General features: G+C 35.0%; 1 protein-coding gene across 2 annotated transcripts in view; it reads right to left on the reverse strand.

Moving 5' to 3' along the window:
- Nucleotides 1–21055, reverse strand: part of Yeats2 (YEATS domain containing 2) — an 89337-nt gene that overhangs the window by 59904 nt on the left and 8378 nt on the right. For both annotated transcript variants that reach the window (XM_058585101.1, XM_058585102.1), the window contains exons 2-7: nucleotides 13418–13536; nucleotides 9468–9565; nucleotides 8798–8890; nucleotides 4519–4764; nucleotides 2411–2526; nucleotides 768–929 (exon numbers count right to left, since the gene is read on the reverse strand). In XM_058585101.1, coding sequence (XP_058441084.1) covers nucleotides 768–929; nucleotides 2411–2526; nucleotides 4519–4764; nucleotides 8798–8890; nucleotides 9468–9565; nucleotides 13418–13517 — 815 coding nt within the window. In that variant the 5' untranslated portion in view covers nucleotides 13518–13536. The remainder of the gene's footprint in view (nucleotides 1–767; nucleotides 930–2410; nucleotides 2527–4518; nucleotides 4765–8797; nucleotides 8891–9467; nucleotides 9566–13417; nucleotides 13537–21055) is intronic.

The raw sequence follows: 21055 nt of genomic DNA on the forward strand, positions 1-21055 counted from the left end.
AGGGGTAAAGGTGATCTTGGAATCATAAACCTGACAAGTAAGACACCAATCCCATTTCCAGACCCAGCAGTACAATGTGTATGGGAGGGGAAAAAAATAGCCACCACTTAAAAAAGAGTTCTCAAGAGAGCCAGGTTTTGTTTAAAAATCAGGAGTAAAAGGAATGTTCTGGTCAGAGTACAGAATATAGGAGATTCCACTAATTATAAGCCACCAGCAGTACCCCAGCGCATTCAGTGAAGGTGTATGTGGTATCATCATATACAGATGGAAGAATACATGACAAACAAATAATATGACAAGCAAATAAATGACAAGCAAGATTTCACAATAGTACACACATTATCATTCCATTTTTGTGAGGTAACCACAAACAACTAATAGTATATGCACAGGAAAAGTATCACTAGGGATTATTTTTGAGTGGGTGGGATCATCTCAACATTAAATATTTGTGTAACACCAGAATCCTGTATTTCTTTCTATTATACATAAAAAATAGTAACATTTTAATACACATCTGTATCCATATAAACAAATTAGCTACTATCAGCTGATGTAATTAGTATGGTAACAATCTGACATGGGGTGACAATGCCTGTTCAGTGAGACAGTCATCTGCAAAAGGAGAGAAACCACAGCTAAAACTACATTGTGACTAAAGAGCCAACTCTGAGTATGTCACTAATAATACAAGAATTTCCAGAGAACGTTCTAAAGTTAAACCACATTTCTGTTCTTAGGCTAAAGAACTTAAATATGCTCACCTAACTTCCACAAGGTCATTTGGTTTATAGCTGGGATGAAGGAAGAACCAAACTTTCTTGACAAAATGATTAATGCTGGGTTCTCTACGAGACCCTCGAACATATACCATCCACTTATGGGTTGACTGGTCATTTTCTTCCCTTTTATCTGGAGGTATATACCTAGAGAAGAAAAAGAAAAAAGAAATCTGAATTTTTCTTTCCTTCAGAGACCTAATAACACAATTAACTGCTCTTTAAAACAAGATTAATATTCCAGCAATATTAAACAGCTATGTCAATTAGCCAAAGTCTTTGTAGTGAGTTATTTTATTTTTTCTTTAAACATTTCTTTGGTCTAAGAGCCATCCCTTTAAAGTTTGTTTTGTTTTCTGATTAGCAGTCTGAGATTTTAATACAAAACTTGTTTTTCCTATCAGGTGGGTACCTGAAGTGGAAATAACCTGACATATTTTTATTCCTGAGCTAGAGAACCTCTAGTCTTTGAGGTTTTCACTCAGATTCCAGGGTGCCAGAACTTCAGGACCTTTTGGAGCCAATCACTGCTGCCAAGGTTAGTTTCCTGCCTTTTGAAAGCTCAAACAAGCCACTACAAGTCTTTTTGTTGTTGTTGTTGTTGTTGTTTTGTACTAGGGATTGAAGCCAGGGGTGCTTTACCACTGGGCTATATCCCTAAGCCCTTTTATTTTGAGACAGGGTCTTACTAAGTTGCTGAGGCTGACCTCAAAAATTGCAATCCTTCAAGTCTTGATCATAGTAAAACTAGCATCTGAAGCCCTCCCCTTCATGGGCCCCATTTTCATTTCAATGTATGAGTGCTCCGTCTTAGATTCTGGAGGAGAATATGAACATGGCCTTCTATGTTATCTTTAGTAATGCAGGGGGCCAAGCTGCCTAACAGTTCTTCAGGAGAATTCTTGTCTAGTCTTGGTGCTTTGCTCTTCCATGTATAATAACTAACTGGTGAATTTCATGAACCTTGTTGGGAATTTAGATTTTGGAGAAGAAGAAAAAAAAGTCCAAGAAACTTATCACACATAAATCCTTCCATTTCAAAAAAGAAAAGAAAGAACAGTAAATGAGTTCCCAGGAATAAGAACCCGATTTCAGCATCAATAGTGCCAACCACAAATAAATGGCAAATGCCGAGATCATAAATGTATAGAAAAAAAACAGATTTGAAAGTTAGGGTTGGAAGTAGTTCCTGAGAATTGACCACTCTCAATGCTTTCAAATGCCTCTTAATCGCATCTTCTACAAACGTCACACCAAAGTTTAAGAGGTTACTATACTGCCTCTTCTCTAGTGACACTTTGGAGAGAATGTCTTCTTGCTTATCATCTCTGGATATTAGTGGATATGGTGCAAGGCAGAATGGCACTGTAAAGAGAGGATGTACACAGGAAAAAAACAATATCCAGTTGACAAACAGGAAGCTTAGAGTCAAATAGGACTGTGCTTACTAATGAGCAAGATCACCCTAAAAGTGTTTTGGATCATGGTGAATTTTTGAAATAACTAAGAGCCTGGAAAAAAGAATTCCTCAGGCTTCAACCCACTGGAATATTACAGTAAAGGAGTACCAGTGCCAATGTATTAATAGAAATGATGGCTGAAAATGAGAAAAATCAGCTTGTACTCACTTGGACACATTGCCCACTACTATTGTTTTCTTTACAAAAAGTCGTGAAGTCTCATCTCCTGTGAGATCAGTATTCCGCTGTTCTGTTTTATGAGAGCCAGTAACACCAGAAGTATCCTGAAAATAATAATCAATATTCATTTCATTTAGAACAATTTACAATAGCACAAAACTCAGAAAATCAAAAAGTATAGAGGAGCTCAAATATTTTTTTTAAATTATAAAATTCGATGGCTTTGTGGCACCTTTGAGAGCATGAAAAAATAATCTGCTATAAATAACTGCACTATCTTATACTAAAAGTTTGTATACTATACTTCCACATGTATTTTTATTATTCACATACATCTGCTTTATATATGCAAAGAAGATGTGGAAGAATATGCAAGAAACTATTACAGTGGTTATCTCTGAAAAATGGCAATGGAAATGGAAAAATTTACTTTCTTTTTAATTTTCTGTATTATTAAAAATTTTTCAATGAGAAATAAATACAATGATTAAGGCTAGGGTTGTAGCTCAGTGGTAGAGTGCTTGTCTTGCACACCTGAGGCCCTGGGTTCAATCCTCAGCACCACATAAAAATAAATAAAGATATTGTGTCCATCTACAATTAAAAACATTAAAAAAAAAAAAAAAAAGAAAAGAAAGAGGGGCTGCTGTGGCTCAGCAGTAGCACACTTGCCTGGCATGTGTGAGGCGCTGGGTTTAATTCTCAGCACCACATATAAATAAATAAATAAAATAAAGGTCTTTGAACAACTGAAAAAAAAAATTTTTTCAAAAAAGAAAGAAATACAATGATCAATTAAAAGTTGGACTATAGTGACAGAAAGTTACAGTTCAAATTCTAGTCTTTCCAGGTATTAACTTGTTATCTTGGGTAATTACTCTCTCTGCCCCACTTTTCTCAAAGGACATTAATAGTACCACTTTATGATTGTTTCGTATAGTTCTTAGAAAAGTGTTTGATTCACAGTCAGTACTAAATGTTTGTAATATATGCATATATATAACCACCACATATTGTATAAAAGATGTTAAGTTTCTAAATTAAGACTAATATGACTTAAATTCTTGTTCTTAAAAAAAAAAAAAGGGAGAGAGAGACACAACAGTTACAGTGGCATATGCCTATAATCAGCTACTTAGGAGGCTGAGGCAGGAGGATCTCAAGTTCAAGGTTAGCCTCGGCAACTTACTGAGTTTCTGTCTTAAATAACAACAACAAAAATTGAAGATGTAGCTCCCCTGTAAAGTGCGCTGGGTTTAATACCCAGTATGGAGAACCAATCAGTAAAATATTTGATGTCTTACTACAGAAAGCAACTTGGAGATGCATGCTTGTAATCCCAGCGGCTTGGGAGGGACTGAGTTCAAAGCGAGCCTCAGCAACTTAGTGAGACCCTAAGCAACTCATCAAGATCTTGTCTCTAAATAAAATATAATAAAGAGCTGGGGATGTGGCTCAGTGTTTATGTGCCCCTGGTTCAATTCCCAGGACCAAAAACAAAAAAAGCAAGCAAGCAAGCTACTTTGGAAATTTCCTGTCACAGAACACCAGGCTGAGAAAAACCACTGGTCTAAACCAATAATGATGATAGCTGAATATTACATGAAGTTTAGAGTACCTTGAGATGGCAATTCAAGCATTTAAGTTGGCAGGATCAAATATTAATGAATAGCATTCAATTCCATTTATTTATTGTCAAATTTCCTTCAGCTAATATAACATCTTTGAACATAAAACCTCATACAGGAAAGTGCTTAAGAGTCACTAGAAAGAATAAACACAATAGTGGAAAGACCTTTGGTAAGGTCACTGAACCATCAACCTTTAAAGGTTTCTTTCATATCTACATGAATGACATCTATCAGTTGTGCAATGCCCTGGATTCTTAATCTCTAAAATTAAAAAGACATGGGCTTAATTCTCAGTTCTGATATATCTGGGCAAATACAACCTTAACCTCATCAAGGCTAAGTTTCCTCACTTTAAAAGGAAAACAGGCTGTTTCCTAGAGTGCCTGTAGAAGATAATATGCGCACAGTTTATTAGTAAATACTAGTTCCCTCTCCTCTAGCTCCCTCTCATCCATTCAACTTTACCCTTCCAGTATTTCGGCTTGATCTCTGTTCCATGTTGTTTGAGACTCTTTCTTCCATATCCATATTGCTGTTATTATCTTTGTCAGATAAGAAGTCATTGTGCTGAGATAAAGAATCACTTTCTGAATGATTAGCAGAGGGTGTTTCTGATCTCTGATTGGTAGGAGACAACGATCTAGATGGCGATTCCAAAAATTTCTTGATAGCAGGATGATTAAAAACCATTGGATCACATGTCTTTGATCCCTACAAAAGAATGACAGCATGCAAACTTTTAATCCAATCCACTGAAAGGAGGTAAAAATGTGATCTCTTCAAACTCTTGGCTATGACGATTACATTTAAAATCCTTCAAAATCTCTACTTATAAAATTAAGGACAAACTCCTTAACAAGGTCTGCATCAACAGAACAAAAATTAAGGTGACAACTACATAAAAGTTGTTAACACTAAAAGCTAAAGACAGAGGGTCTTCTAAAGATAAAATATGTTAAGAAGATATTTTATCTTATCTAGAAGATCTACTGCTCTTTATTTCTCTTTAGAAATAATAATACACAGAAAATAATATTTGACTTTAAAAAAAAAGTAGAGATGTGGCTCAGTAGTGGAATGCCTGCCTGGCATATATCAGGCCCTGGGTTTGAATGCCTATACAGAAAAACAAAATGGGGGGTGGCATATCACTTTATACAAACACATCAAAGGCTCTAAATATCCCTGTAAAGAAATTTAAAAATTAAAAAAGTATATGGTATAGGGGCTGGGGTTGTGACTCAGCCGTAGAATGCTTGCCTAGCATGTGTGAGGCACTGAGTCTGATCCTCAGCACCACTTAAAAATAAATAAATAAATAAATAAATAAATAAATAAATAAAGGTATTGTGTCCAACTACAACTAAAAAAACAAAATATTTCTTTAAAAAGTATATGGTATAAAAACGACACCTACATAGAAGTAAAATGTAATATTTATTAAATGTTTTACGATAATTAACTCTAATTTATAAAGTTTACCCTCAGTCTACAGGGTATTTTTCTGTATCTTAGTTACTTGTATACAAAATGCTATGTTTCATCATAATGTCATACACTGTAGTTATGTTCCTAGGAAGTCTAACTTTTAAAATGTATTATTTAAAAAAACTGTTATTAAAATAATTATTTTGGTGGGAGGAAATGAGCCAGAGAGTGTTTCTAAGTCAAAACAACAAAACTACTGAATCTCAATAATAAAGATTTCTCAGAGCTATAAATATATTGTTACCACAAACTAAAAATAATTAAATGGCTGATCATAATAGACAAAAGTGTATCTAAATAATTTTGACCCCTAATCAGAACATTACTGCATAAAATCAGTGAATTTTCTAGACTATGTCTTGTCTACCCCAGAATCTGTGAATGTGACTTTATTAAGAAATAGGCTCAGTGCTGTGGTGCTAAGAGGCTTAACATGGATGAGGCCCTGGGTCCAATCCCCAGTACAAAAAAAAAAAAAAAAAGGCAGGGTGGTGGGGTGTCCTTGCAGATATAATCAAGTTAAAATGAAGTTGTGCTAGATTGTGGTAAATTCTAATCCAAGACTAAATCCTTAAATGAAGAGGGGAAACTCAGACACACAGATTCAGAGGAGCCATACATAGAGGGAAAACATCCACATGAAGCTACAGGTAAAAACTGAAGCAATGCAGCTGTAAGCTAAGGAACATCAAGGACTGTGAGCAACCATCGGAAATGAGGAAGAAGCAAGGAAGGATTCTTCCCTGGAACCTTGACAGGTAACACTGCCCTGCTGACAACTTGATTTTGGACTACCAGCCTTCAAAACTGTGAGGTATAAATCCCTATTGTTTTAAGCCACCAAGCTGTAGTAATGTAATGCAAGTCCTAGAAAATGAACATAGAGGGGCTGGAGTTGTGCTCAGCAGTAGAGTGCTTTCCTAGCACAAGCAAGGCCCTGGGTTCAATCCTTAGCACCACATAAAAAGAAAATAAAGGTATTGTGTCCAACTATAACTAAAAAACCAAAATATTAGGAAAAAAAAGAAAATGAACATAGATTCCAAAGTACATTATGGAAACTCCAGTAATAAATGAAATCTGCCTACTATCGAGGATTAAACTCAAATAATGCTCTAGTTTCTACAAGATAACATCAGGGGCAGCACCAATACCAGGCACCATAAAGCTCTGTGTGATAACACAAAAGCCTAAGACGTCACAGACCTCCCACTGTTACCCTAGAGTCTAGCCCTCTCTCATTCCCACGGAGCCAGTGATGTACAAGAAGAGAATTAGCTGAGACTAATTCTAACAGACAAAATTTAAGAAAAGAATTTTTTAAACACCAGCCAGCATGGAGGCTCATGACAGTCATTCCCAACTATTCAGGTTGAGCATGCAGGATCTCAAGGTCAAGCCTGGCCTGGGCAACACAACAAGACCCCATCTCAAAACAAAACCACCCCCCACAAAAGTTATGCTGAAATTAATAAAACACCAACAAAAAATATTTCTATTTTGGTTCAGTCCTATTCTCTTCTCCCAAATTCAGTCAGATTGCTAGAATAAAAGAGCTAGATATTGGAATGTAGTTCAGTGGTACAGTGTGTGCTTAGCAAATATGAGGTCCTGGGTTGGACCCCAGGGACTGCCCACCAAAAAAAAAAAATTTATAATTGGAGCAACCAAGGGATTATCACATTAACCAGTGTTCAGACTTAAACTCTGATATTTTGTTCCTAAACACATACAGCATTACTTATAAGGTAATCTTGCCAAAATATTTAACCTACATCTAATTGTACCTTTAGACTTGACTTCCATTTATAGGAAGATAAAGCAAATAAAAGAAACCCACAGGAGGGTGGGGGGGATCCAAAATATAGAATACTCTATAAAAAAAAGTGGCCTAGTCTCTTCAAATAATCAATTCTCATGGGAGAAAAAAAGAAGGACTGTTTTAGAAGAAACCAAAGCTAGTCAATAAACCCTGATGAAGCCTAGTCTAAAAAATCCAGCTTAAGGGCTGGGGCTATAGCTCAGTGGCAAAGCGCTTGCCTAGCATGTGTGAAGCACTGGATTTGATTCTCAGCACCACATAAAAATACACAAATAAAATAAAAGCATTCTGTCCATCTACAACTACAAATCTTTTTTTTTTTTAATCCAGCTTAAAAGGTTTTGGGGACATGGGCTAGGGTTGTGGCTCAGCAGTAGAGCTCTTGCCTAGTATGTGTTTGGCACTGAGTTCGATCCTCAGCACCACATAAAAATAAATAAATAAATAAATAAAATAAAGGTACTGTGTCCACTTATAACTAAAATATATATATATAAGGGCTTTTGCTGTTTGCACTGTCAGTACCTACTGAAGAAATCTGAAGTTGGATTAGTTATCAGATAATATTAGGAAATCATTTGCTTAGCTATCATGATGATAAAGGAAGAATATCTTTTAAAAAATAAATGCTTCAAGCCAGGTGTGGTGGTGCATGCCTGTAATCCCAGCAGCTCAGGAAGCCAAGGCATAAGGATCACAAGTTCAAAGCCAGACTCAGCAACTTAGTGAGGCCCTACGCCAAATAAAGGAAAAAGGGCTAGGGATGTGGGCTCAGAGGCTTCATGTCCCTGAGTTCAATCCCTGGTACCAAAAAAAAAAAAAAAAAAAAAGAAGAAGAAAGAAATGCTCAAGTAGTTAGGTATGAGATGCTGTAATGCCTAGAACTTACTTTTAAATGTTTTAGAAAAAAAATAAGACAGAGCAAATATGGATAAATATTAAAATCGCTGAATCCAAATGTATAAATAGGTGCTCCATATATTTGCAATTTGGCATAAAAAGTGTATGGAGAGAGGGGAAAACAGGGCTTGTTGAATATGGTAAATCTCCTGAAACTAAAAATTGCCATCATTAGAGTAAAAGGTAAGAGAAAACTCAGTCAGTCTATAATTTACTCCAAAACAGACATACTCAAATGAGGAAGAACTAGGGCATCTTTGGATATCAAAACACAGCATAATGCTAACAATTAGCAGGAAAAAGATTAATGAAAAGGAGAAAAAGCCACTCAGGATTACTGACAATGCAAACAGCAATGACTAAAGGACTGTGGTTGAATATGTGTGTTTCCCCAGAAAGGTAGGCTAGAGGCCTCCGAAATCCTAAAGGTCAAAGAAATGTTTGAAAGGCAGGGAGGGATTATTCCACATTGACATAAGTTTTCCTCAGACAACTACTGTGGCTGGAAAACAACTGAATATGATAAATACTTACCTCAGAAACTTTCAGAAGACCTGCAGAAGCATAATAGTTTGCTACAATGCAGGCACGAAGTTTATCCATCATCCTTCTTGCTTCAATCAGTCGCTAAAAACAAGTGTTACTTCATTACTTTAAAATATGGCAATTATAACAGAAAACATAATTCACTAAATAAGAAAAGCAAATGACAAAAGAATTCACTTTTTCTGATAATCAAAGAAAAATATATAAAGATGACATTTCTCACCTGTCAGATTGGCAAAGATTTAAAGAATGAACCCCGCCCCCCAAATGCAAGGTATGCAGATATATTAAAATGCATATTTATGAGCATATTCATTGAGAAATGTCAACAAAGATACTGAGTATAAGAACAAAGAGGAATTATCTTTGGGGATGGAATTTCAGGCAATATATTTTCTTTATCTTTTCTGGAATGTTATTTTTTTTAACATGGTATTTTCCCTCAAAATAAGAAAAATATTTTTCAAAAAATAGCAGGAAAAAAAAAAAGCAAAGGAAAACCATGACTCTATTTATATATATAGAAAAACATATATATATATATATATAACACATATATATATATTTTTCTTCTTCTTTCCCCAATTCATCCTATAGACTTTTTATCATAGCTTTGGAGCTTTTTGTGGGGTTTTTTTTCAACTTATGATCATTATACCTGGTCAATGACTTCAATTTCATGTTCCTTATTCTTCATTTCAAGAGCAAACTGCTCCTTGATAATAGTCTCAATCTTCTGCACAGCAGCATCTCGAGCTACACAAAGAACACAAAATACATCAAGTCCTAATTAATCTGGAGCGATCTTAAGTCAGCAAACAACAAGAAACCTAAGGAATAATAGCTCCAAGGGATAAATCTGGAGGGCATTACTTTAACCAGCAATAGAAAGTTAAAATCACTCATTTTGGGACAAAATGACCTCATGTGCTTTGTGACATGATGCACTAAGAAGTCCACCACTACATCTTTCTGAGATATTCCTGCCAAAAATACTAACCCTGCTCACCATGAAACATCAGACAAAAATCAACCAAAAAAACAAAAACCGAAAGATATTCCACAAAACAACTGCCTTGTACCATTTAGATACTAAAGTAATGGTAAGGATAAGGAGACTAAAAGAGACTAGAAATGGGACAACTAAATTCCCTGCATACTCTGGATTGGATCCCGAACGGGGAGAAATAGCTCTAAAAATACAATACTGATAAAACCAGAATACGGGCTACAGATTGGAATAATATAATGTAACAATGCTCAAATTTTCTCTGCTTTTGATAAATTTACTGTGGTTATATAAGAGACTGTCCTTTAAAAACACACCGAGGTGTTTCCAATTTATTCTCCAATGGTTTTGAAAAAGCAAAAAATAATAATGTGCTTACATGCATGCATGCATATACATGTACATGTGTGTGGAAATGGGAAAAAGGACAAATCCGTATCAAAACATCATTTACTATCTCATAAATGTAAACAATAATATGTTAATTAAAAGTTTTTTAAAAAGGGCTGGGGTTGTGGCTCAGCTGTAGAGTGCTTGCCTAGCACAAAATGAAATTACCTAGCACTGGGTTTGATCCTCAGCACCACATAAAAATAAAATAAAGGTTATTGTCTCCACCTACACTAAAACAAATATTAAAAAACAACAAAAAAAAATGATTGCTGGGCAGTGACACACACCTGTAATCCCAGTGATTAGGAAGGCTAAGGCAGGAGGAACCCAAGTTTGAGGCTAGCCTCAGTAACTCAGTGAGATCCTGTCTCAAAATAAAATATTAAAAGGGCTGTGGATGTGTTAAAGAACCCAGTACCTAAAAATAAAGATAAGTCATACAAGGCAAAATGTAAATAACTGGTAAATTAATTTGGATAAGACATGAGTATTCCTTGCAATTTTTCTGTTTGAAATTATATAAGGAGAGATGAAGGAAAAGAATGAGGAAATACTAGGGAATGATACTGACCAGATTATATTGTTATATTGTGTGTATATAAGAATATGCAGCAATGAACCCCACTATCATGTGCATCTATAATGCATCAATAAAAAAATAGGAAAATAATTACATCAAAATGAAATTACCAAAAAAGGAAGAAGTAAAAAAAAAAAAAAAAAATCAAGAAATTCTGAAATATTTGGTGGCCTGTGAAAAACCAGAGGTCTAAAGAAAAAGACAGTAAAGAGCTGAGGAAAAAGTAATCTGTGATACTAGAGCAATATATAACAGGAGAAGTTTCCTTCTGCAGAGAATGGGCTAATAGGCAATTCACCAATTTCTTACCATAAATACCTGAAAGAATGAGCAAAGAAAGAAATCAAAAGAAAGCAAATCCTTTGAAGGCACTAGAACTCAGATGATGACTACTCAAAGCAATACACAACTCAGAGTTAAATATATCAAAACACACAGTGCGACTAGATAGAACACCAAAACAAAGAGCAGTGATATGATTGCTTAAAAAGCAAATCTGGGATTTAGCAAAAATGATCCTTGTGTTTGTGACATGAAAAATTCAGCACCTATGCTTTGGAGTACAGCATATGAAAAAATAACAAAAAATTTTTTTGACTCTTTGATAAATCTGTGTCATTTTATCCACATAAAATATGTCAGGGAATTGGGAATTTAAAATTAGTAATGGGTGGGGCTGAGGAATTAGCTTAGTGGTACACTGTATGCTTATCATGCTCTAGGTCCTGGGTTCAAAATCACTACCATCATCAAAAAAGTGCTCCTGTAGTAGGCCATGGTGGTGCGTACTTACAGACCCAGCTACTTGGGAAGCTGAGCATGAAGCTCACTTGAGCCCAGGAGTTAGAGGCCAGCCTGGGAAACACAGTGAGTTCCCTTCAAAACAAAACAAATGAACAAAAAAGCCCAAACCAAAACAAAACAAAAAAACTAGACCAACAAAAATTTGGTTAACATAGCACCACACACACACACAAAAAAAAATGGTTTAAATTACTGACATTATGTATTTGTCTGCATAGAGAGAAACAACTAGTATATTTCTCATATTTAATAAATATTTTCCTAGATCACTGGGTATTTTATAGGTAAAAAATAATTCTTAAAATGATGTTACATATAATTAATTATAAAAATAACATAACTCTATTATTAAATATATAAAATATATATAAATTTTATGTACCTAAATTTATATATAAAAGTATACATAAATGTTGTATACATAAACCAACAGATATTCTCAGATGCTGAGAGTCAGGTACCACACGTCACTGTTTCATACCATAAATTCCTGACACTTAATATATTATATCTTTCTCAGAAGATTGAAAAGCAAAAGCAAGCCAAAACAAAATAACATAAGCAAAGGGAAATATATGACTAAATCTATACTGCAAAAAATTCTTAGGAAAAAAAAGATTAGGATTAGGTAGAAGGAAACCAACAGAAACAGCAGCAAATGGTCCTCAGTAACAAAAAATTGTCCTTTCTTAAATAGGGTTTGGGAACTCACACTAGATTTAAACCAAAGATAGAGGGCTACAGTGTTAAAACCACTTTTCTCTATTCTTTTTAGGGTGGGGGTGTGCATGTGAAGATTTTGAGCAATAGATGTATGTTACATGATAACTCTATATTTATCTGGCTTGTTATTAAAAAGAAATGACATTTCCACATAAAATTACAGCTGCAAGAGGGGGAAGTTGAAGTGAAATATTTTCATTATTTAGGATTGAATTTTACTATTTTCCTTCCAAAAAGACTTCTGAATATGTATGACTTGACTATACTTTTAGAGACAGAAATTTTTTTCACCATTTAAACTATAGGGGGTCTTAATCTTTATGAAACTGCAACACATGAGCTATAACTTTGATGCTTTCTGTGCACAACTCAGGTATTTAAATAAACATAAGTTTCAACAATAATTTATTGCACAAATTTGCAATTTTTTTTTTTAGATAGCTTAGGACATTCTTGATCACTACAGACACACAGTTGATGATTTGCTCCTCAATAAATTATACAATGATGGGCAAATAATTAATGCCTCTGAACCCACTAAAAGCAGCTAGGTAAGTACAGGGATTGAACTAGATAAATGTTCCCCAAATTTCCATATATCATTCATATATCACTTTTAAGATAACTCCTGAAAATCTGAAAACCATGTGAAATGTTTTAACACAAATAATATTTTTAAATAATTTTAATTTTATCCAGAGAAATAGTAGCCATGAAACTACAGGTTTGATGAGTTCATTCTTTTTCTTAACACACATTAAAACCTCAATCTATGTATCAACTATAAGCAATCATCTCACCTGATACCCACTATTGTACACATAAGACTTCATGATTACTACTAATATACCATGATAGCTAAAATGTGTAGCCTGTCTCATTATTGCTATGTTCAATATCTACTTGATCATGATACTGCCAGATCATCTGCCTTTTATGCAACAAATGGTGTATTACTATTATACAGAGTACTTTGCTCACAAACCCCTTCAAATTATATGTAAATTGGAAATTCATTTCATTTTAGCTATTATTCATTTTAAAGTGGAGGCAAATATCAACAAAGTAGTAATAGTTTCCTAAGGTAGCCAATTTCTACCTGAATTCTCAATTGCTTTATGCCGCTTATTTGGAAGGGCCACAGATACATCCTCGTAATCAGGGTCGGTTTCTTTGATTGTTCGCTTGATGCCCGACATGATGACATTCAGTTCTTCACTGTAAAAGTAATAATTAATTAATAAACATTATACAATACTAATGCTTACATTCAACATCACTATCAATTAGAGAAATGCAAATTAAAACTACACTGAAATTTCATTTCACTCTAGTCAGAATGGCAATTTATTAAGAAAACAAGAAAAAATAAATATTGGTGAGCATTGTAGGGAAAAAGGCACACTGCCAGTGGGACTGCAAGTTGGTACAAACCACTTTAGTTTGTATCTTCTGCACATATTTCTATTGGATTGTGAATTTCTTATTGATTTAGATAAATAATATGTATAATTTAAAAAAACTTAATCCAACTTGGAGATATACTCACTTGATACAAGCAGGAGATTCAACATGTAATGATATATACGTATATCCTCTGAGACAACATTTTTCCTGTAACTTATTTTGTATTATATTACTGAGCTTAAAAATATTCCCAAAGCATGCAGCATTTATATAAACATCCCAAATCAAGCCACTTAACATTTGTTCATAATCATTAGTTACCCGCTGTAATTTAGAATATAAAGATTTTTGGAGAGGCCTGGAATCTAATTATCTATTTTTAAAGTTTATAAAAAAGTAAAAATAAAGTCTTTATTTCTTCTTTGGTCTGTAACTCATTTTAGACAATCCAAGAAAATCTTGTGCAGTTATAAAAAGAACACACTCTTGGGGGGAAAAAAAAAAAAAAAAATCAATAAACCTCATTTCTTCTTCTCTAACAAAGACAGGAGTAAACAAAACAAAATAAAAAACTAACCGAAAAGTACTTGCAGATAAACCTAGAAGCAGAGATTGATACATCCCAGAAAATGTTCAAATTTTTTCCTGTACCATACTACTTCCTCTATGGCCACCTACTTCTACAGTTTGCCAAATCTTATGACATTATCTATATAGATGAATGCAAGTCCAACATCATCTTCACCTCTCCATTCTGTGGAATTCATTATCTGCATAGTTTCCTGCCAATTCACAAACAAGCTCAAGAATAACAATGGCTCCAACCTAGAAAGGCTTGGGATCCTTGAAGAAAAAATAAAGTATTTGTCTTATTCTCACTTAAGAGAGAAGGTAAAACTCTTCTGACATCTGCTCTAAAACTAGGGAACCAGAAAAATTTGGGGGTGGGATGGTAAGGAAGAAACCACCAATAAGTTAACTTGCCCTGCCAAGGTAATTCATTTCTCATGAAGTCCTTGAAATAGAACTTTTCTGATCATCCTTGGGAATATTTAAGCTGAAAAACATCCTGAAGGAAGATTTAGCTTTTACAGAACATTTTTTAATAATTCAAGTCTGCTTGTGTCTTGAAGGAATACTAAAGTTTGCCACATTCAAACAAATGCTTGCTAAAGCTAGGCATGTCTATGAAGGCATACTCTTCTCACCATGTAATAAATAACTGAATGGAATGTGGAACAAATGACCCATGATAATATTAAGTTGAGTTCTTCTTGTCTGACTTGTATTTATGTAAAGAAAACGTGAGCAGTTGTTAGATATCATCAATTCCTCTTTGAAACAAAATGTCCTACATTAATCCTCTTAGGTTTTCAGTTGAAATTTAAAAGAATAATAATGTGAACTAGTTAAAAAAAAAGTCACCACTTACAATTTGTCTGTGAGAATGGATTTTTTTCTATATCATGGGATCAAAATCAAATACAGAAGCAAATGAAGATAAGGACTACTATTGTCATTCATTCCCTCAACTTAAAATTTTATCTATCAAAACAGCCTAATTATAAAAAGCAAATATTGTCATTTTAAACTTGGAAAATAAATGTTTTTATCCCTGTAACCAACACAAGAAAACAAAATCTTACAGAAGTAAATGCTATATTTAAACTTATCACATAATTTACCGTATTCATTCAAATAACACATGCAAGTCTGTTTCTGACAAAGGTTTAGAGACCAAAAACATAACAAAATCTCTTAATGTTTTATAGTATAAATAAACCCCAAGAGAAAAACAATTTTAAAAAAGAAAATTATATAATTAAGAATAAAAATTAGGGGTGGGGGTGGGGCTTGTCTAGCACATGTGAGGCCCTGGGTTCGATCCTCAGCACCACATAAAAATAAATAAATAAAATAAAGGTATTTAAAAAAATTATATGATGTGAAAATCACTGAAAATTCGTATTAAAAGATCTAATTTATGGGCTGGGGCTATAGCTCAGTGGTAGAGTGCTTGCCTTGCACACATGAGGCACTGGATTTGATCCTCAGCACCATAAAAAATAAATAAAGATATTGTGTCCATCTACAACTAAAAAAAAAAAAAAAAAAAAAAGAAGAAGAAGAAGAAGAAGATCTTATTTCCTAACCTGGTGCGGTAGTGCACACCTGTAATTCCAGCTACTTGAAAGGCCAAGGCAGGAGGATTGCAAGTTGGAGACCAGCCTATGCAACTTAGGAAGACCATGTCTCAAAACAAAAAATAAAAAGGGCCCGCAATGTAGCTCAGTAGTAGAGCACTTGCCTAGCATGCATGAGGCCCTGGGTTCAATCCCTAGAACTGCCAAAAACAAACAAACAAAAAAAATTAGTCTTAGTTTTCATGTCAGGGAAGAGCTAAAACATAGTCCTTTATTCCATATTTTGCAAATACCACATTGATTGTACAAGACTTGACCAATTCTTGAGGGGAAGGAATGAAATCTGATAAATAAGGCCTCTGAAAAATCTGCCAAAAACTTCTCAATAATTCTGTGCTTTTCATGGCATCTGAACCTCATTAGAACCTCTGAACTTTTAAGTCTCACTCAATACTTTCCCTTTAGCTGGGCACGGTGGCTCATGCCTGTAATCCCGGTGGTTTGAGAGGTTGAGGAGGCTGAGGAGGGCGGATGGTGAGTTCAAGGCCAGCCTCAGCAACTTAGCAAGGCCCTAAGCAATTCAGTGAGACCCTGTTTCTAAGTAAAATATTTTAAAAAGGGCTGGAGATATTGCTCAGTGGTTAAGCAACCCTGGGTTTAATCCCTCCCCGCCCCTCCCCCCCCCCAAAAATACTTTCTCATCCAGCTTACAAGGGTGAAGGGAATTAGCACAATCACAATCATTTTCCATCTGCTTCCAGCCAGACATTCCTAAAATTCTGGCAATGATTTTATAGTTCTTTGGCCCTGCCTCTTCTATATTTTTCACTTCAAATAAAATAATTTCTCCCTTGTAAATAATATAACCAGTATTCTTTTATTAAATACATGAATAAGAGAACATGTAATCCATTCCCTTCTATTAGCCAAAGAGATGCTTCAAAAATTGTTGAGAGCCACAGCCGGTCAGCCTGGCATTTGCCAGAGGGAATGTTTGAAAGGTGAACACTGAGATGATGATTTGAGTTAAGCTATACATAACTGCTGTGATGCTGGATTGATTCTATTGTACATTTGACCTTTACTGCTGGGCAATGGGGCGGCTCTTGCTGCCTCGGGCGCCCGCTACTTTGGAGTTCTCGCAGGGATTCCCGGAGAGTTCCCATTGGTTGGGGAAGTGCCGGAGGAGGGATTTCCTGTGTGGGGGTTTTCTGGAACGGCCGCGTGGGTGGCATTGGCGGAAAAGCGAGCGTGCTGGGCTGGTGAGAGTTGAAATAAAGTAGTTGCTGTTTAAACCTATAAGGCTTTGTGGCGGCTCGGTTATTCGTGCCCAGCCAGACTGCGGCAAAAAATGGCTACAAAAACCTGAACACGGGCTGGGGATAGAGCTCAGTTGGTAGAGCACTTGCCTCGCATGTACAAAGCCCTGGATTCAATCCCTTGCACCACCAAAAAAATAAAAACGAAAACCGAACAGGGTAATGGAAAATTGTGGTATATGAAATTCTGAAATTCTGATTCAAGCAACCATAGGGATGAACCTTAAAATCATTATGTTAAGCAAAGAAACCAGAAACAAGAGCATATTCACAAGGGAACTGGGGCTGTGGCTCAGTGGCAGAACAGTTTACCTAGCACGCTAGAAGTCTAGGTTCAATCCCCAGCTTTGGAAGAAAAACTAAAGGGGAGCAGGGAAGAACACACACACTAAATGAAATGATATTATTTATATGAAGTCCTAGAACTGATAAATTAATGGTGAAAGAAATGGAAAGTCTAGTTGAGGGTGCTGGTGACTTATTAAGAGGAGGAATAAAGGTTCCTTCTGGGTTGACAAATGTTTTATAGCTTAATAAAGGGTTTAAGTTATTCAGACATGCAATCACAAAAACTCTCCCAACTGGACCCTTAAGATCTGCCTATTTTACTATATATAAACTATACCTCAATTTAGAAATGAACTATAAAAATATATTTTCTGTCATCACCTGCTTAAAACCTAATGGAATCCCATAATAGAGTAATTCACATTCTTCAGTATGACCTGTAAGACCCTACATGAACTGGGCTCTGGCTCCCTCTCCATTCTTGATCTTTAAGATCTCACATGTTGGTTCTTTCTGTTCTTCAAATACAGTTCAATTTTTCATTACAACTTTTGGGCTTATAGTTCTTTTTTCCGGGAATGCTTTTCCTCTAGATTAACTTTATCAGATCCCAACTCAAACATTTACTTTGTCAGAGAAGGATTCCCTGACCACCCTATCCAATGGAGCTCTTCCCACATACTCCCTCCAAAGTTCCTAGAAATAGTCAGTAAGTTTGCTGAATAAATGAATGAAGGGTTAACATATTTGCCAAGTACAAATACCCACAGGGAACATAACTAGCTTGCACTAGGTTTCATCATTCCTTTCACAATACTTGCAAATATATTTTTTTATATTTTTACACCTTCAAAGGCACCATAGCCGAATGTTTAAAATAAAGAGATATACAAAACTATTAGACATATTGGTTTAAAAAAAAAAGATAGTACACATGGCAATATTAATAGAACAATTCAAAGCAAAAATATTTAATATGATAAAAATTACGATACTACTAAAAGACTATCAAAAAGGTATGTCATAAACCATTCAGCAAACAGCATAGTATTAAAATACACACAAAAAACCTGAAAATGTAAATGCAAGGAGAATTTAAGAAATTATAATTGTAGGATAATCTAAACATATCTCTCAAAATATTTAAAAGATCAAGATGACAGATAAAAATAAAGATACAAATAATGCAATTAACAAGCCAGACTTAACACAATTCTAAACACAACAGAGGAAAAATCCAGTTAAAATCCAGTTAAAAATCCAGTTATAAAAATGCATTAAATTTAAATCAGATACAGTGTTAGTCCACTGTACCATCAGGTTCTACAACCACAGATTCAACCAACTGCGGAACAAAAAAATAACCAGGGAGAAAAAATTGTGTCTGTACTACACATGTACAGACTTTTGACATCATTCCCTAAATGATACAGTAAAATAACTATCTATATAGCTTTTATATTGTATTAAGTATTATAAGTAATCTAGTGAGGATTTAAAGTATACAGAAGGATATGCATAAATTATATGCAAATACTATACCATTTTATGTAAGGGCCTCAAGCATCCTTGGATTTTGGTATCAACTTCCCAAGCACACTGAAGGATGATTATAACAGGAAATGAAGAAAGTCTAAACTACTGCAAAAAATGTGGAAGTGTTATGACCATATTCTCTGATAATAATATTAAATTATTAACTCACTATATAGAAGATACTATGCAATAACTAACTCATGGCTCAAAGAGGAAATTACAATTAAGCAAAATAAAAACTGACAACAATGAAAAGAAACATACCCAAACTAATGGAAATATGGACACACTCATTTTCACAGGAAAATGACAGAACAGTTTTTATTTGCAAATACAGATATAAATCTAATCCGGCAGGGTATCAAAAGACTAATACAGCGGGGCAGGGGGGATAAAAGTCTAACACATCATAACTGGAAAGTTTCCTTAAAATTTTTTTAGCTGTAGATGGACACAATATCTTTATTTTTATGTGGTGCTGAGAATCGAACCCAGTGCCTCATGCATGCGAGGCAAGCACTCTTACCACTTGAGCTACAACCCCAGCCCATAACTAGGTTTTGATGCCAATTATAGTAAAAGAAACAGACCGAACAAAGGCTAAATCCTAAAATGGTACTGAAGGACCTAGAAGGAAGGTGATCTGCACGGCACATGTCTAATGCTGGACTTTTAAGAACATTTTAATGCCATTGATTTTTAGTAATTCAAATATATAAGATCCTTTCATGAATTATATATTTTTTAAATATTTTATTTTTTAGTTGTACACAATATCTTTATTTTGTTTATTTATTTTTATGTGGTGCTGAGGACCAAACCCAGGGCCTTGCTCGTGCTAGGTGAGCGCTCCACCACTAAGCCACAACACCAGCCCCTCATGAATTATATTTTGCAAACTAAAAATAGCAGCAATTATGACCCAAATACCATCCAGGATTCCCAAAGAATCCAATGTACACTCTAGGAATATATTCCCATTTTAATATTTTACTGAGAAAAATTATTAGGTAAATAGAATCATCAAAAGAATCAAAACATATTTCAATGTCAATTTAAATTTCTCTATCTTCAAATAAGATTGTCATTTCTCACTGACATAGAAACTGAATAAAATTCATCTAATTTTCTCCCCCAAATTATGGTTATCCTAGAAATAATCTGAAATAATCTATTACAGGAAAGACAGACCAAGGGAAATTAATGAGAAAACAGATTTTGTTCTGATTTTCCTTAGAGTTGGTACTGACAAAAACTATGCTAATTATTCTTATACACAAAGCTTTTTGAATATGTTCTCAATTGTTGGCCAACAATCACTGTTTTTTTTCTTTCTGTGTGTCTGTGTTGCGGGCAGAAGGTACTGGGAATCAACTCACAGTTTCACACATGCTAGGCAAGTGCTCTACTACTGGGCCACATCCCAAACCCATTTTATTTTGCATGAGACAGAGTCTCACTAAGTTGCCCAGGCTCACCTGGAACTTGATTCTCCTTTCTCCATTTCCCCAAGCAGCATGATAGCTATTTATTCTTTCTTTTTTCTTTTCTTCTCCCCACCCCTGCCCCATCCCCATACTGGGGATTGAACCTAGAAGCACTTTACCACTGATCTACATTCCAGCTGTTTTTATTTTTTATTTTGAGACAGGGTCTCACTAAGTTGCAGAGATTTGCTCCAAACTTGGGACACTCCTGCCTCAGCCTCCTGAGATGCTGGGATTACAAGCATGTACCACTGCACCTGGCAATCACTGTTTTTTCAACTCATCTGGTATAGAAACAAAACCAGCTCTTTTTTTAATATATATATATTTTTAGTTGTCAATGTACTTTATTTATATGTGGTGCTGAGAATCGAACGTAGTGCCTCATACATGCCTGGCAAGCGCTCCTACCACTGAGCCATAACCCCAGCCCAAAACAGGTCTTTTAAGTAAAAATAATCACAATTTTACACGATGAAAATGGTGGGAAGTTGAGAGAGGTCTCTGGTCTTAGTATCAAACTGATGTGGGCCTTTCCCAATGTGATATGAAAAGA

The sequence above is a fragment of the Marmota monax genome, unplaced genomic scaffold, assembly GCF_021218885.2.
Source record: "Marmota monax isolate L192 unplaced genomic scaffold, Marmota_monax_Labrador192_F-V1.1 WCK01_AAM20220418_F8-fsc00100, whole genome shotgun sequence".
NCBI lineage: Eukaryota > Metazoa > Chordata > Mammalia > Rodentia > Sciuridae > Marmota > Marmota monax.